The 16,417-nt window shown below is 39.7% G+C and overlaps 1 protein-coding gene across 2 annotated transcripts; it reads right to left on the reverse strand.

The window, feature by feature from the left end:
* Positions 1-530: 530 nt before the first annotated feature.
* Positions 531-15,218, reverse strand: NFU1 (NFU1 iron-sulfur cluster scaffold). Of its 2 annotated transcripts, none has more exons than XM_084302201.1 (9): positions 15,141-15,218; positions 13,344-13,450; positions 10,177-10,312; positions 7,532-7,598; positions 6,598-6,712; positions 5,399-5,462; positions 3,054-3,228; positions 2,169-2,216; positions 531-1,390 (listed from the first exon to the last, which is right to left on the reverse strand). In XM_084302201.1, the coding sequence occupies exons 1-8, from the start codon at positions 15,185-15,187 to the stop codon at positions 2,169-2,171; spliced, it is 759 nt and encodes a 252-aa protein (XP_084158327.1). In that variant the 5' UTR covers positions 15,188-15,218; the 3' UTR covers positions 531-1,390. The 2 variants fall into 2 exon arrangements, with proteins under 2 accessions (XP_084158327.1, XP_084158326.1); XM_084302200.1 differs by having other exon boundaries at positions 2,128-2,216.
* Positions 15,219-16,417: the final 1,199 nt, after the last annotated feature.

The following is a 16,417-nucleotide window of genomic DNA, read 5'->3' on the forward strand; positions in this document are numbered from 1 at the left end:
AATATCAGAATTTATGGTTATTGCTAATGCTGTAGATAGAGTTGAATTTTGTGTCATCCCCCTGAACCAGTCCTCTCCCGTGTCACTGAGAAATGGATCTCAGCGGTTACAGCAGTACTGAATGCAAGGGCTGGTCCTACAAAGTACTAACTGGCACTCAGCCCCCTCTCTCTTTATCCAGAGCTAGAGAGCCCCTCCATCACTTCATGCAGGACAAGCACTGATCTAGAAAGCTTACTTTGCTGTGGGACAGAACAGATAGAGGGGGAGGGGGGTGCAGGCCTTAACTTCTCTCTGCAACAGCTTGAAAAACTTTGTTGAGGACACACAGGGCATGTGCTGGACATGCGATCTTTTCAGTCACAAGATGCTTAATCTTCATCCTCAGTACATGCAGGCTTAATTTGGTCCTATTTGTACAAATCAAAACCCCATTAAAAACAAGACCGGAAACAGACAACAGCAGAACTGGATCCATACTGTATCTGAAAGAAATTAGTACTGCTTAATTGAAGAATAAAGACCACACCTGAAAAGATACATTTTTATTTAACATACAGATCAGCTACTTTGCTGCTTATATTCTGACATATATAATGCATTGAATTGACACATAAGACCTAAAAAAGCTCTGTTTTTGAGAAACGAGAAACATTACTTGCCATTTTATGCTTTGCTGATGAACATGGTGATAAAGTTTGCATAAGCTCTCTTGGATAATATGAGCCTACCTCAAGGGGAATTTTGTCACTGATAAAACTTGTAAGATCAGGCACCGTGAACTTTGTAGTGAAGTTGAAAAAAACATGGTAATTTCAAACCAATTTCTAAATCCAGAGTGGGTAATTTAAATGACAGTAGGTCATTACTCTACATGAAAGCTAAAGAAATATTTTGCTAAAATATTTATTTTCAAGTTTCCAACAAGTAATAAGAAGTTTATTGTTACCACATGCTGATCTGGCATGCTATATAAGATTCTCCACTGACTTAATTGATCCCATTTAAGGGACTCAGTGGAATTACACTGGCAAGGAGGGTAACAGGAAATATACCAGAGGCTGTCAAATCCTTGCACGCAGGGAACACTGCTATAACCATAAGCCAAATAATGACCGCAAACTCAGCTCAACTGTGGCAACACAAAGAAGAAATACTATCTCCATTAGGCAAGCCATCTGCTAACGCTAGGCACCAGGAAGAAATTAAGTCCTACACGCACAAGAAATAAACAGAAGTACTTGCAAAGCCTGATTTACGTATTTCAATTTCAGAACAATAAATATTTCTCTTCCCATAGTCTCAAAAACTGGAGCGTGTTCTGCTCTGCCACGTCCTCCCCTCACTTAGCCAGGGCAGCCAAGTTACACATCAGCTGCAGTCTTTGGCACTGTAGAAGGAACAGGATATTGCATAGGTAAACACATTCATTTTCTTTGCTATCCTACAAATGTAATTTGTGCCCTTAAGCATTGCACATTCATCTTGATGTAGGAGTATTATGTAGAGATCATCTTTTGCAAGTTTAAACAGACCACTAATGGTGGCTGAACAATTTTACTTTAAGTAAGCTAATTAGTCTTGCTACTTACTGAAGTTGACATGGATCACTTTTTAACATTTATTTAAAAATGTGTTTTTTAAAACAAACAATTCACTTTGTTTCTGTTGCTATTACTTGTGCAGTGGTAGCAAACAAGTAGATAACTTTCACAAATGATGGCAATATTGCATCCTCTAAAATTAAGAGTTGAAGTTATGGGTTACTTTTCACACAACACTAACATAAATAAGAAGCATTTTATTAGAACTTGATAAAAGTAATCTTCCTGAATCACCCGTTTATACAGCAATGGAAAAAATATTTAATATTTCTATTGCATAAAAAAAAGTCAAAAAACTTTACTTCTGCCCCCTCTTTTTTTAAAAATCTTGAAATTTCTGTACGGAAGAACAATGAAGATACATCACCATTTTTAGAAGCCTGCCATTTCAATGCAGGGCATTTAATAAATTAGTGGACAAATTGCTTAAACTGAGGAGACATTTTCACCAACAGAAGTACAACTATTTTTCTGGCAAGAAAGTCAAATTTGTTGTTTCTCAGCACAAGGCTGATTTACATACCACGAGAAATAAATACTTATATGGCCATAGATGATGCTAACTTAAGTAGAATTTGCTTCTTTCTCCACGTCATCATCATCATCAACAACCTGAAAGCAAATCGAGAAGTAGCTTAGGTAAACAGTGCAAACTCTCAGTCCTGTAGCATTGCCTAGAGAATTTATTGCATTAAATCCTTGCTGGACTCAAGGGGAAGAGTAGCTGTTCTATATCACTGAATAACAATGGTGACACGAAAAATGTAAAAAAAAAAAAAAAAAAAAAGCTTTCAACCAAAAATACCATATGGAAATATGGCTGAAATAACAGGAGCTGGTCACATTACTAGAGAGGCCACTAGAATTACTGCAACGTATCAGATTTTTAATGAAAAAGCAAAAGAATCTACATTGGACGGGATGAGAGCTTGTCCCTTGCTACCACAAAAAAATCACCAAAGCACAAAGGTAATAATCACTGGCTAACAGTTCTGGGCTCTTCAACAAAGAAGGAGATTCACATGCTGGAGAGAACCCAATGAGGGATCACCTCCCTCAGCCTGCTGGCACCACTCGGGGACACTGTTAGTCTTCTTTGCACACTGCTGGCTTATGCTCAACTTGGTGTCCACCAGGAGCCCCGAGTCCTTTGCAGCCACGCTGCTTCCCAGACAGGCAGCATCCAGCACATCTTGGTGCAAGGGGCTGTCCTTCCCCACATACAGGACTTTGCCAAAGTGCCAAATCTTTTGCTAAGGCACAGCTTCTGGCTTACAAAAATTATAGTTATACATCCCATACTTTTGCTTAAACTGCCAACTTGGCATGGTGGAAAGGCAGAAAGACCCCGTCTTATTTTTTTTCTTTTTTTTTCTTTTTCTTAACTCTCTCCCCCCCCCCCCCCCCCCCAGTTTAAACAAAATCAGCTGTTATCTCACACCAACCCACCTGTTCAACGCCTTCTACTTCAGGGATGTAAAACTGGAGCATGTTCTGTATCCCATTCTTCAGGGTGATGATGGAACTGGGACAGCTGGTACATGAACCCTGCAACTTCAGCTGCACAATCCCATCCTCAAAACCTTTATAAATAACATCGCCACCATCTTCTTGCACTGTTGGCCTGATGGAACACGACACTCAATTTAAAGTCTAGCTGAAACAAGTTTCATTCTAGGAATCTTAAGAAGAGTTCAATTTAACATACACAAAGAACTGGTATGCTAGAGTAACTACAGCAACCCTCTTTCTCTACGACCACCTGATTAAACTTTCCCACAATTCATATTTTGATGGACTCTCACATTCATGGCTACAGTCTTTTTATTGGATATTAAGCAAAACATATTTGCAATGCATGCAGTAACATGCAAAGAAATAGTTGAAATTCTTTGCTTTAAGAATCTAAGAAAATCTTTGCTCTAAGCACCTTAGAGCAGAGCTTGATCCAGCCTGCAAAGCCCTCTCCACATGTGATGATGCTTGCCTCAATTATGCACCAAAATCCAGGTGAATTCCGTCATGTAATAGGTGTATGTCCACTATATGATGCATGTGCATCTGTTACATGACTAGGGACAGGGATAAACAGCCCTTACATCCTTCCATAAATAAATACACAGCTTACTGTAGTTTATATAGAACACACAAAAAAACCTCCAACTATATAAAAGCTTAATTCTGCAAGTGGGTGAAGAAACCAGCATCTGTTAAGATTATATCCCAGTACTCATAGCATTTCTGCAGCCTGGTCTTTTGCATACAACAAATGACCAGCCTTGTAACTGCGTCCCCACAGCAACATTTTTCCAGACCAAACTAAAACCATCCCATTACTCTAAAAGAAGCTTTTATACTTATTTCCAAAATAACACTTTTTAAGAGCTACACTCCTAACAGAATAACCTACGAATCTGACACATTTATTAACTGCTCACCATAGCTAATTATCTCAATTCCAGAAAGTCAAAGAATGTGAATAAAAATTCCTTTTTTTTTTTTTTTTTTTTTTTTAAACTTTAAAGTAACTTTTTAAAACACTCTGCAAGGGAGCAAGAAACTTTCAGATCTCCATTCCTTCCATCCTGTGCCTTCTTACAACATTTTTGCACATATTTTTGATTCACCAAACAATAAGGCTCTGTATGTACCACTGGCTTGTATATAGTTTCCATCAGCTATCCTGCTGTATAATGAAGTAAGATGCACTGCTGCTAACATTCTCATCAACAGCTTCTTGGTCCACCAGGGAGGAGAAGAAAGAAAGAAAAAGGTGGAAAGAACCAGTGATTTTGACAGAAATTCTGTGAATTTTAAGAAGGGCTGCTGGTAACTCAAGGACAAAAATACCATACATATTTTAAATGACCACATGCCGAGCCCAGCCAGACTTACTGAATGCTACTTTCTGTCATGGTTTTACGCAAAAGCGTAATTCAGTGACATGTTTCAACACTTAGTGCATACATCAATACGCTTTGGAAAAAATGTTCCATCTTATTTCTGCTTTTCTCCCTCTTTCCTTACAGAGAAACCAACCAGTGTTAGACTAAACACTGCACCTAAAATGTCAAGTTGATTATTCCTTTCAGTTCACTTTAGTAAGCAATTAATGAACATAAAAATATTCTCCAGGTAAACAACACAATCCACAGCCACTCTTGAGACTTCATTAGTTACAACCAGACTTTAAATTAAAATCATACTAAAATACCAATAAAACTAGAGCAGAGTATAAAAAATATAAAATAATAATATAAAAATAATATAAAATAATATAAAAATCTGATGAAGACCAGACAGCAAGGGAATTCTGCTAGCAAATTTTTCTTGAACTATGACACAAGAAATAATATAACCTACTTTGGAATACTTGGAAGGGAAGGACCAGTTTAAGACAGAGATGAATGTAACGGAAGAAAAAAGAAAGACGCCACTGTTAAAATGAAGCTTATTTGTGTTGTTTTCATTATTTAGAAATAACCGGGTTAAACACAATGCTTAAAAGCTTAAATGCTGCTTAAATGCACTCCAGAGGGTAAGACTCTACACTGTTCTGAAATCACTCGGTAATATGGACTCTGTTCAGTACACAGTTTGCAGGAAAAATAGATAGAAAATTTTTAGTTAGAGTAAACAGCATTCACAACTCCGGCCAGTTCTGCATTTAAACCCCCATACTAGATACTGAACTGTGAAATCACACATACCCAGAGAAAAATACATGTAGACTGTTCTCTAAATAAATCCAAACCAAGCCTATCTCAATCCATCTAGCAGCAATGTTGGTTTACCTTATTCTTGTATCCAGCAGTTCTTTAATCATTAATACTACTTCATCATCTTCTTCTGATGGAGCTTTGGAAAAGAAAAAATGCAGATCAGAACACGAATAGAAGTTTGTTATGATTACTAACACTGCATAACCATAATAGCAGAATGAAATAGCATAAAACCATTGCTGAGATGACTGAAACCAAAGGTGGACATCTAACTCCGTGTATGTATCTTTATCCACATCATCCATATTCACACACCAGGCAGTGACTGACATAAAACAACATTGGCTCATAAGTTCCAAGCAAAGGCCTTAACAGCAGTGCCACCTTTTATAACAGTGAAGACAGCACACAAAAAGAAGAGAAAGTAAAGGAAGCAACAACTACCATTCATTGGTAGGAAGCATGGGTTAAGGCAGGGTCCTCAGAAGATTCATTCTTTCTGCTAAGGCCGGCACAATTTCAGGCTCCATCTTAGTCTCGCTGAAGCATTTTTGAAATAACTTGTTCAAATAAAATAAAGCCTATCTTAATATTGAAATGAAATCCAGACAGAGAAGAGTAGAGGGGAATTATAGTCATCATCTGCCTTAAAACACTAGGGGAGGAAAAACTGTACAAGCTGTTAAGTTGCAAACAAAAATACAAGACAAAATACTGTCCTTGCCTCAAAATATAAGTTAGTCTTAATTATTTTCTATTACAGCTTGGAAAGGACTTAAAAGCACTTCTTGTTCATGTAAAACCATAAATCTATCATTAACAAATGGATGTTAAGTCTGGACACTCCCTTCATATTTAAGAGGGGAAATGAAAACCCTTGTAGGTACCCACGTGGAAAGGATGTGCAGCAACACCCAGTAGCTTTCTAAACACAGCCTTGACACTTGCATAAATATTTCTTGCACATAAAGTACAGCAAAACGTGGGCCATGCTGTCAAAACACATAGCTCAGCATGGCTCCTGTGAAGGCACACTCATATTCCAACTGATGAAAATCAGGCTTCGTACTTAGGCTTAAGCAACTCTTCTAGACAGTTCAGCATTTCTTCTGCTAGAACATGTGTGTTCTGAAAATTCTTTCCTGTGTTAAGCTTTAGCAGCTTTCACTTTAAGTTCTGTTGCATGCTTTTCTGTGGGATAAACGGAAGCTCAGATATCACCCAGACTAAACCCATTGGCTGTTGGCTGCTTCCTTAAGCATTTGATTTACCTGTATCTGTCCTAGGCGCCTCTTCAGTAACTACAGGTAAACCAGAGGCAAAGAAATCCATTATAGTTGCATAAATATCTGGTTTCAGCAAGTTCCAATCCAGGTCTTCACTCTCCTATGAGAATTGGGAGAAAAGTGATTAAACAGAACATCTGCTTCCTAAAAATAATAAAATTAGATAGGGATTCCTCTTATGTTAACAACATCATAAAGGTTCTCAGGTTTCATGCGCAAGTCCAGCTTTGCCAAAAATGTTTAAGACTCAGAATAATCATCAGAAAGGTTTCCTTGCTTGCAAGCCAAGTGCTGTTAGAATATTAGCTAAAAAGTGAAAAATAAAGTTTCCTAAATACATTACTTGACTTTTTTTTTTTTTTAAACTAACCAAACCATACCAAAGACCCAAGTTTGTTATGGTTCCATTTCATTTTGAGCCAAAGTATAATTCACTGAATTGTCCAGGGCTCCCCATACAGCGGGAGCGTAACTACGCAGTTACTACACATGACCTTATCTCTGCTGACACTGAGTGCCACACCTTCAGTAAACACAACACAGCCTGCAGCGCACCTCATTCCGGTCACGCAGTCACCTCGCAAGAGGTGTTCTCGAGAGGCCACCAAGCCCAACCGCCTGTTCGAAGCAGAGCCAGTTTCCAACCTGACCAGGCTGCTCAAAGCTTCCTCCAGCCAAATACTGACCATTTCCAAGGACAAGATATCTACAGCTTCTCCAGGCAACCTATTCCAGTGCTTATCCACACATGGTGAATTTTATTTTTTAAATATTACCAGCATTTCCCTTAATGCCCTTGTGACTATTGCCTCTGGTACTTTCATTACTTATCTCTCAACGAGAGTCTGTCTGTGGCCATTGACTTGGCAGGTGAATCTCGGGTCATGTTTCAGCACATGTGAACGTATGTTGTGCTTACCTTGGTGATTGTGATGAAGTCTGGCCCAAAGAAAACACTTTTAACTCCTTCAATTCTGAATAATTGCCTGTTAAGAAAACAAACAAAAAATACAAAAGTTTCAGCCAAATTTCTAACAATTTATTTACTCATTCACAGAAAAAAAAAAAAAAAGTTCTAAAATACATTTCCAGACAGAAACAAGCACAAAGAGTGGAACCATTATGACAAACTGGCATCCAATCATCTAATTCACCTACAGCACAGCCAGGACTTCCTGCTGTGAAACAGCGTGGGTAGTCAAAGTGAACTTTCAGGACTTTTCCACAATATGTGCGAAGAGAGTTACTCTCTCCAAACCTTCTTTGGAGGCAAAATGATATTCTATGTATAAAGACATATTTGATCAGCATCAAAACCACTTGGTACCTATGGTTTCAGGTAGGATGAGTGCAAACTCAAGGAAAAGTTCCTCTGATTAAAGCAAGCTATTTAAGTAATTGAGCTCAATATAAACTGCCTTCAGTTTCACTGGAAAAAATGACAACCATTGCCATTCTCTGAAAAGATTAGTGCCAAATGGTTTGCAAGGCTTTAACACACCAATTCACACTGTGAGCAATCTTGTATATTTTAGCCATTTTTACAGCATATAAAAACTTGGAGATTTAGCATTCATTCTGAATTGCTTGAGATGGCCCCATACAGCATCCAGCACCAGGTGGCACATTAGCACACATCCAAAGCAACACAGATGATAGGAAAGAGCACCCCTTTGATAATATTTTAAGTATAAAAAGCAGAATGAGTCTAAAGACCCTTTTCCACAAACACTTCATTAAAACCCAACAAATTAATGTACAGAGTAAGTGTATAATGCTACTTGTGAGAGTTAAAAAATAAAGTAAAAACACATTCTAAATAAGAAGCATTGAGAGTTAAACCTGTCAAAAGGCTGTAAGTTTTTTTTTTTTTTTTTTATAGTTGAGAGAAGAAGAAAAGATACTATTTCAAAAGACTGGAAAACATCAAAAACCACAATGAATGCAGGAAACAGAAATCTTATCACAAATGTATTTGTGATGAAAAAAAATGACAGAAGAGATTTCATAATACCCATCTGAATTTCCACACGCAGAAGTTATGCATGCAGCATGTTTTTACAACATTAAATCAACCAGATTCTAAAGCTACTGAAACAACGAAATTAAGAGTGCACCAAAATATCTAAGATCAATGAAATACTTCTCATCCTTCTCTCACCTTCTAAAAACTTGTATTATTTCTTTGGAAAATATTTCATTTTAAAATAAACTATTATTCCATTTACAAAAAATGTAATATATGGTTCATGAATACATACAGACATTTTATTCCATTAACCTGCACAACACATATAAGCTGCCCTGCCACAGTCCACACTCTAGCACATACATTGTCTTTGATGAAAATGTCTGTTTGCAGATGTATGACAACACAAAGACACTTTCTGACAGCAGTTTGCACTCTGCAACCTGATGTACTTTGGCATAATCAGATCCTACTGTTTCAGCATTGTAGTAACGCATTGTGATGTCCTGGAAAACCTTTCACACTGTATTTGTTACTCTAAGTCACAGAGCTTTCCTTGTAAAGATCCTGTTTGCTCTCAAACAATGCTACCAAAGACCTTTGGAAGCACTGAGCTGTGTATCTGATAACCCTACGCTTCCTGGACAGATCACATCATGTAGTTCTACTGGTATATAGTTCTTCTAGTATACACAAAGATGACTTAATTTAGGACCTCTGGACAGAACTTATTGCAGCCTTTCTGGACCTTATTCTCCAAGTTTTATTCTCCAAGATAAAGGAAAGTTTGTATTTAGAGGCTAATGGCAAAGAAGAAAAATAGATGCTTCCAAATACTTACAGAGAAACTTGTGACGATGCTCCAAGCCCCTTCTACACCACGATGGTATGAGTGAATTACCTGCTTAGTGATTCTTACTTCAGGTTACGTATTTTGGTACTGAAAGCTGCAACTCCCAAGACTTGTTATAAATTCAGCCTGAGAGAGTTGGCCAAATTTGGTCGCATTCCTTTGAATGAAATATTATAAACCTTTCTGGAAGGAAAAGGTTTATAATGCCAGTTTTGAAGTTCAGGTTAACACTAACAACTGCCAAAGCAACCTACTACATTTAATTCATAGCATTTGGGGAGTATTCACTTCCTTATGTTGTGTATTTCCCAATTCTGAACAGTTGCATGATTTCTGAGTAACTCCTGGAATTAGGAATCTTCCAATTGGAGCAGTTTTGCAAAATCAGGGCCAGAGGTATTACTTATGATGCAGCAACTGTTCAAGAATCCTGGACTTACAATGCCATTCAATCCAGCTGCATAAACCAGACCATGATGCATTCTGCTTTGACAGAGCCATAGGGAGCACAAACATGCAGAAAGACTTCTTCAGTAGCAACAATCTTCCCAGCTTCAATTTTATGCTCAAGTAAAGAAGCACCAAAAACCGAAACCCAACCAATCTGCTCCTGAGTACACTGAGGTGCAGGACAATCAGAAGCTGCATTTAAAACATCAGTTGTAAACACACAGCCCACGCTGGTGTGTCCTGTCCTGTCCCATTGCTCCCCCCCATCCAACTTTGATGTGCTTAATAATACCTTGCTAAAGGTGAGCAAAATGCTGCAGCAGGTGTGGAAAACTCCATCGTCCTTGACTCCAGTACTTCTTTGCCTGGAATAAACTTCAAACTATTTGGATTTGGTGTGTCCTGAGTTTGAATAAACATGCATCTTACTGGAAATTAAAAAAAAAAAAAAGGAAAAAAAAAAGAAAGTTAATGTAATCAAACTTAAATAGCTTAAATGGAAGTCAAGGATTCCAATTTCCTGATTACTTGGCAAGAGAAGACTGAAGGCTCACTGTGCTATTACCAACAGCAGTCTGTGCACCAATGATAAACAGGAATACATGAAAAGATCCAGACTAACAAACATTGTAACATTATCTTATAGGAAACAAGATAAATAGAATCTTGTCTTTGCTTCTTTTGCTAACTTGTATTTACTAAAAGGCAGATGACTACAACAGTATCAAACCGTGTGAGGCTCGCACCATCCTCACTTTTTATAGAGACCAAGAGATGGCAACCTTCATACCTTTGCTGTGGTCAGTTCTTTTATTTTTTTTTTATTTTTAAATCTTCAAATGCTGTGAGATCCCTGTCCAGCATTATCACTTCCTGTTCAAAGTAAAGGCTCAGTGTAAGTTTCACTAATCCTCTCTTGAAGAAACACTATACAGAAATATATTTCCACATATATATTTCATGGAAAGAGTCTCAAGCTGCACCAGGGGAAGTTTAGATTGGATATCAGGAAAAACTTCCTGAAGGAATGCGTGGTTAGGCCTCGGAACATGCTGCCAAGGGAAGTGGTAGAGTCACTGTCCCTGCAGGTATTTGAGGTGTGTGGACAGGGCACTAAGGGACACAGGATGGTGATGAGACTTGGCAGGTCAGGTTGATGCTTGCACCTGGTGATTTTGAAGGTCTTTTCCAACCTAGATGATTCTGTGATATAAGACTTTTTTTTTTTTTTTTTTTTTTTTGTCTTTCAGCTTTACAGTTACAGTAACCATGCCTTCTTTTAATATTCATCTGAGGGTGAATTACTATACACTGTCACTTGTGTTGTAGAAATTGAACGAACCCCAAAATTTAAAATTAAATGGTAAGACCAGTAAAGATAAATTTTTACTAATATTCATTTTGAGGTATAGGTGTTTCTCTCATTATAAGATTTAAAAAAAAAAAAAAAGCCAAAACTGATATGGAATAAAAATTTAATATTCTGCATCTGATGGTGTAAGTTTAACAGTGTATTTTCCTGTAAACATGTCCATGCAGCATATGCTTGATGTTCTACTAAAGCCCAACATCAGGTAGGAACAGTCCCACTCCTTCTAATTCTTTCTAGTTCTCCTTCTAACTCTTCCTACACATGAAATAATTCAATGAAATATGCACACACGGCAAAGAAAAAAATGCATTTTAAACCCCGAAATATCTAGTAAATAATATTTATAAAGAAATTATTCTGGAGAAACTGGCTCACATAGCTTCAAAAAGAAGGATTTAAAGCAACAGAACGAGCTTACACATTTCCTAAACTGCCATTTTGCTCTTGACTCCCTAGCATTAGATGACAAATCACACTATTTATAAATTGACAGATTGTTACTGCATGTGTCTCTCATCACAACAACCCATTTGACTCCAACATACACAATGGCCAAGTACTCAGATACTACTTCTTTTATAAACAGAAAACAGGCTTAGCATGGAAGTACTTATTTTCAACATGAAAGGAACAGTCCTGATAGAACAAGTGACTCGTCAGCTCTCTCTGTGGGGATGGAAGAACTGCTCATCTTCCAGGTCCTGTTGGCATCCAAAACCACATCCAGCACAACAGCATAGTCACAAGTAGCTTGCAGCAGGGGATGTGGATGGTGTAAATAAAATACATTCTGCCAGTTTTTTTGAAAGACATGGATCACTAAAAGCTATCATTTAGTGTTCACATTAGCATCTCAAACACCCTACACCACAAAGGGCACCTTCCAGGTGGGTAGACACTGCATTTTGCACATATCTTCAGCAGCTAAAGATCTACCTTCAATGGAAGGTGAAGATCCAACCCTCAATCCACCTTGGATTAAAAAAACGCCAGGTTTTTTAATCATTAATCCACCTGGAGTTCTTTGCACAACTGTGAATAACCCATTCAGAATTTGTTGTTGGTAACTGGCTGTATTTACAGCTAACATCTGCATTGTTTTTTTCAACCCTCTAAGGGAGGCTGTATGCTTTCTTATTATTCTGATCTGCCAGCTGCTCGAGGTGAAAAAATACCAAATAGAGGCAGACTTTAGTAGGACACTTGCAGAAGCAGGTAAAACATCAAGTCAAAGTGCACCTGTTGCAACTACGTGGCTAGAACTGAAATAAAAACCATGCTGCTGTACCAGGTAGGATTAGGCTTGCTCTGAAATCAAAAGTAAAAATAAACTTAGTGTTTTTTTCTTTTTTGTTTGTTTTGTTTTCCCTTAAACTCTTTGCTACAGCATTAGAAAGCAGCTGCTAAATGCTAAATCCCTCAGGCAGGTACAAAAGCACAATGTTTTTCTGCACTGCAAGTTTCAGACTTTTGTTTCTTTTTGCTGAGCATACAGCCTTCCAAAAAGCTGTTAGGAACAACAAACTCAATCTTAACTACTGCTTTTTCTGTGTAATACCAAACTACCCTTGCAGGTGATATTAATGGAGAATTACGTTAATGCACCCATGGGTGCAGATTCAAGGGGAGAAAAATTAAAAGAAGAAAGCATCATAGGTCTAAATATGGAAGGCTCTGCCTTCATCCTTGCTGGAATAGGCAGCAGCTTAATCTTGCTGAGCTAAGGAGCTGACGCAGGACAGAGGGTTACAGGAAGTCTCTCATGAGGGATACAACTACACTAAGACAAAATTTAAATGAAGAAATGCAGCAAAGCCCAAATATTATTTTATGCCAAAGTCCCTTGCACATCTTGGCAGATGAATGCCATAAAGAACACACATCTAATCAAGCAGAAATCAAGCCATGCACGTCTTCTTCCTGAGCTTCAAATGTCCAATTGTGCTAGTACTTCATTAAAAACCATCTAGGAAACCCCCCAGGAAATTTTATCACACTCACATTTCAAAAAAGAGTGGGCTTTCATTATTAACACAAGACATAAAATCCCACAGCGCATTAATCTACTTATTTTAGCTTGTATTTACCTGTATTATGAAATACTGCAGATGGAGGAAATGACTTCTTTTGTGCAAGTTGGTGGAAAGGCTGTTTAGTTGCCAAACTATGATCTTTTAATATTGTATGACAAAACCTAGAGAAAAATCATAGTTTTGTTAGGAATTTCCAAATTATAAGTTTGCACATCCCCAATACCCCAAAGAATTTTTTTTCACATGCTCCAAGAATCCCCAGAACCCAGCAAGACACCCATCTACCTTGATTCAAAGTAGCAAGCCAATAGGTTAGACTATGAAATGCCCTTTCTTTTCCCCCTCTTCAATGCTCTCTCTTGCTCAGTAGATTGGAATATAGACTCCTTCACAGTCACTAAAGAGAGACAAATTGCCTTACATATCTGTAAGGAAAAGGAAGGTCACCCAAGAGGAGCCCACTGAAGAAGTGCCAACCAAGAACCTGGACATCTAACTTGGACAAATTACCTAATTTTCTGAACATTTCAGACAGCTGAGATGAGCCCAAACTCCAAGCACCTAAGGCAAAATAAAGGCCAGATTTACTGCTTTACTCTGGCTGGTTCGGCTGGTCAAAGTCCTCCAATATGGCTCTTGGAATATACAAGACAAACTAAAAAGATAACACAATGGCTACTTTTACACAAACAATTATTTCAGAAGAATGAATATCTTGACAGCATTTGGATAAAAGACAAAACCACTATTACCTACATGTAAGCAATGCAGAGTGACATAGTAACAGACCTAGCTTTCCAGAGTGTAAACGCTTACCTACACATCCAATTTCCATAAATTCATGCACACCCAGCAGCTACAAATACTTAGTTTCACATGTAAACTCCTATCCTGTAACTAAGACATGACCATCTGAACAAAGGGACAGCCAAATGCCACGGGCAGCATGGGGGGGTTGAAGGTGTGTTTGTGGTGGGGATCTTTTCCACGTGTCTCCAGAAGCCTTAGTGTTTCAGAGCAAAGTGAAAACTGGAAAATGGAACCAAAATTCCCTCGTGTCAAAACTAGCTCAGATAAATACTAATATGCAAACCATTAGTTATCATTTGGTTTCTCTCCTCATCAGGTGCAAATGGGAGAAACACGCAGATGAAATAAATCACATCTGCAGGGGGTCTTACTGGGGAAGAAATTCTCTCTGGGGGTCAGGAAGCAGAACAGAGGCACTACACCCAGGTACAGATTCCTCAAGCACAGGAACAGGCAGAAAGTCTCTCCTCACAAAACTGACCTTCCAGCTGTGGGTGGGGTAAACAAACAAAGAAAAGGTCTAAAAGGTCTATTTCCAATCTAAGTGATTCTACAATACTTTTGTGGTCTCGGTAACACTCCTGAGAGTCTCTTAACAAATTCTTTCCACTTCTGAGCAGAATTTGGGGGCAAACACCCCTCGGTGCACGCTCCTGAGCACGCTCTAGGCAATCACCCCCGATACTCCGACGTGTGGGCGCAGGGGTTGAGCAGCCCCTCAGGGAGAGGCCCTCAGCACACCCGCGCTGGGCAGAAATTAACTCCCGGCCGCTGTAACGGAGCTGAGGGGAAGAAGCAGCCTTTCGCCGCCTCTCTGTAACGACGGGGAGGAAGGGGAAGAAATAACTTCACCCGCGGCCGCCCTGCTGCGGCGGGGAAGTGAAGGGGAAGGCCGAGGCGACCCCGGAGCGGCCCGGGAGGTCGCGGTACCGCTCGCTACCACACGGCGGGGAAGAGACGGGAAAGCAAACCCCCGGAAGCGCCGGGCTCCCTCCTCGGGGCCAGGGCAGCGCGGAGCCCACGGGCTCCGCAGTCACCTACCGGCCGCCCAGCCCCGCAGCCGCGCCGAGCCACCGCGCGGCCGCCATCTTGGCGCTCCTCGGCCCCGCCCCAGGCGCTGCCGCGACCCCTGGCGGCAGCGAGGCCGCTGCTCCCCCCGCCTGCGGCCCTTCAGAGCGCACTGCCCTCGCGTCAGCATTTTTGCTAAAAACATATATATATATATATATATGTATATATATATATATATATGTATGTATATATATATATATATATATATATATATATATATTTATACCACCACCTTTTACGCTTTCAGGCTGTTCCTGCCACCAGGGTGACGAGGTCCCGCTGTCCGTGCCCAAGCTCCTGGCAGGAGCAGCATCGGTTCTGATGAGCGGTTTTTGGAAGCACGGAGCGGGCCAGGTGTCACTCCCAGCCCCTGGGGAGGAAGCCCATAACACACAGAAAGCCTTTTTTTTTTTTTATTTTATTTTATTTTATTTTATTTTATTTTATTTTATTTTATTTTATTTTATTTTATTTTATTTTATTTTATTTTATTTTATTTTTTCCACGTTACAAGAAATGATGAATCCAGCCTGCTTCTGAATGCCCTTCCAGAGATGGGGCCTGCAGAAGTTAGAGGTCGTGTACTTGTTTTGATCGTGTGATTTTTGGGGTGGGAAGCTCTTGATTTTGCAGATTGCAGCCACTGTGGACCCCAGGGCTGTTGCCTAAGGAAGGAGAGGAAAAAGTTTCCCTTGGGAGGAAGGAGACTTTTGCACTTTCAGAAAGACAGAGATGCCAGTTTGTGTGGCTGCTTTTCCCCCTCTTAGTGCAATTATATTCCTGCCAGTTTTGGACCAGAAAGCCACTTACATTAGGCCAGCTATGCCTGCTTATTCCATTACAATTAACTAATACAACCTAAAGTCCCACCAATGTTCCTTGAACAAACTTCCAGCTCTTCCTTTCAGCGATTCCTTGTTGCATTGGCTGGATTCACTGTACCTTGGCACGCTGCAGAGCTCACAGCGAGCACGCTTTCCCTGTGCTTTGCCAAAACCCATTTCCAGCTCCCTCACGCCTCCCACAGCACACGCGAATGGCTCGGGACGACCCGTGCAGCACGTCAGCCACGGCTCACCGACCCCTCCACTCTTGTGCAGCGCATCCTCTTCGGGCACGGGTTTGTTGCGCATCCTCCCTTGCAGCAGCTCCTGTGTCTGCAGGGGGCTCGACAGCTCTGTGCCACTACAGCGTTGCCCTGGCCATGAAGGCCCCCATTAAGCTGGAATATCCTCAGTTTAAAAGAT

This window comes from Netta rufina, assembly GCF_964035555.1.
Source record: "Netta rufina genome assembly, chromosome: 27".
NCBI classification, from domain to species: domain Eukaryota; kingdom Metazoa; phylum Chordata; class Aves; order Anseriformes; family Anatidae; genus Netta; species Netta rufina.

Coding starts and splice junctions, on each gene's coding strand:
- NFU1 (XM_084302201.1), bottom strand. CDS start 15,187: ATGGCGGCCGCGCGGTGGCTCGGCGCGGCTGCGGGGCTGGGCGGCCG. Junction 6,713..7,531: donor ACTTCATCACAATCACCAAG/GTAAGCACAACA, acceptor CAATTCTCATAG/GAGAGTGAAGACCTGGATTG. Junction 3,229..5,398: donor CTGCTGGATACAAGAATAAG/GTAAACCAACAT, acceptor GTGTTCCATCAG/GCCAACAGTGCAAGAAGATG.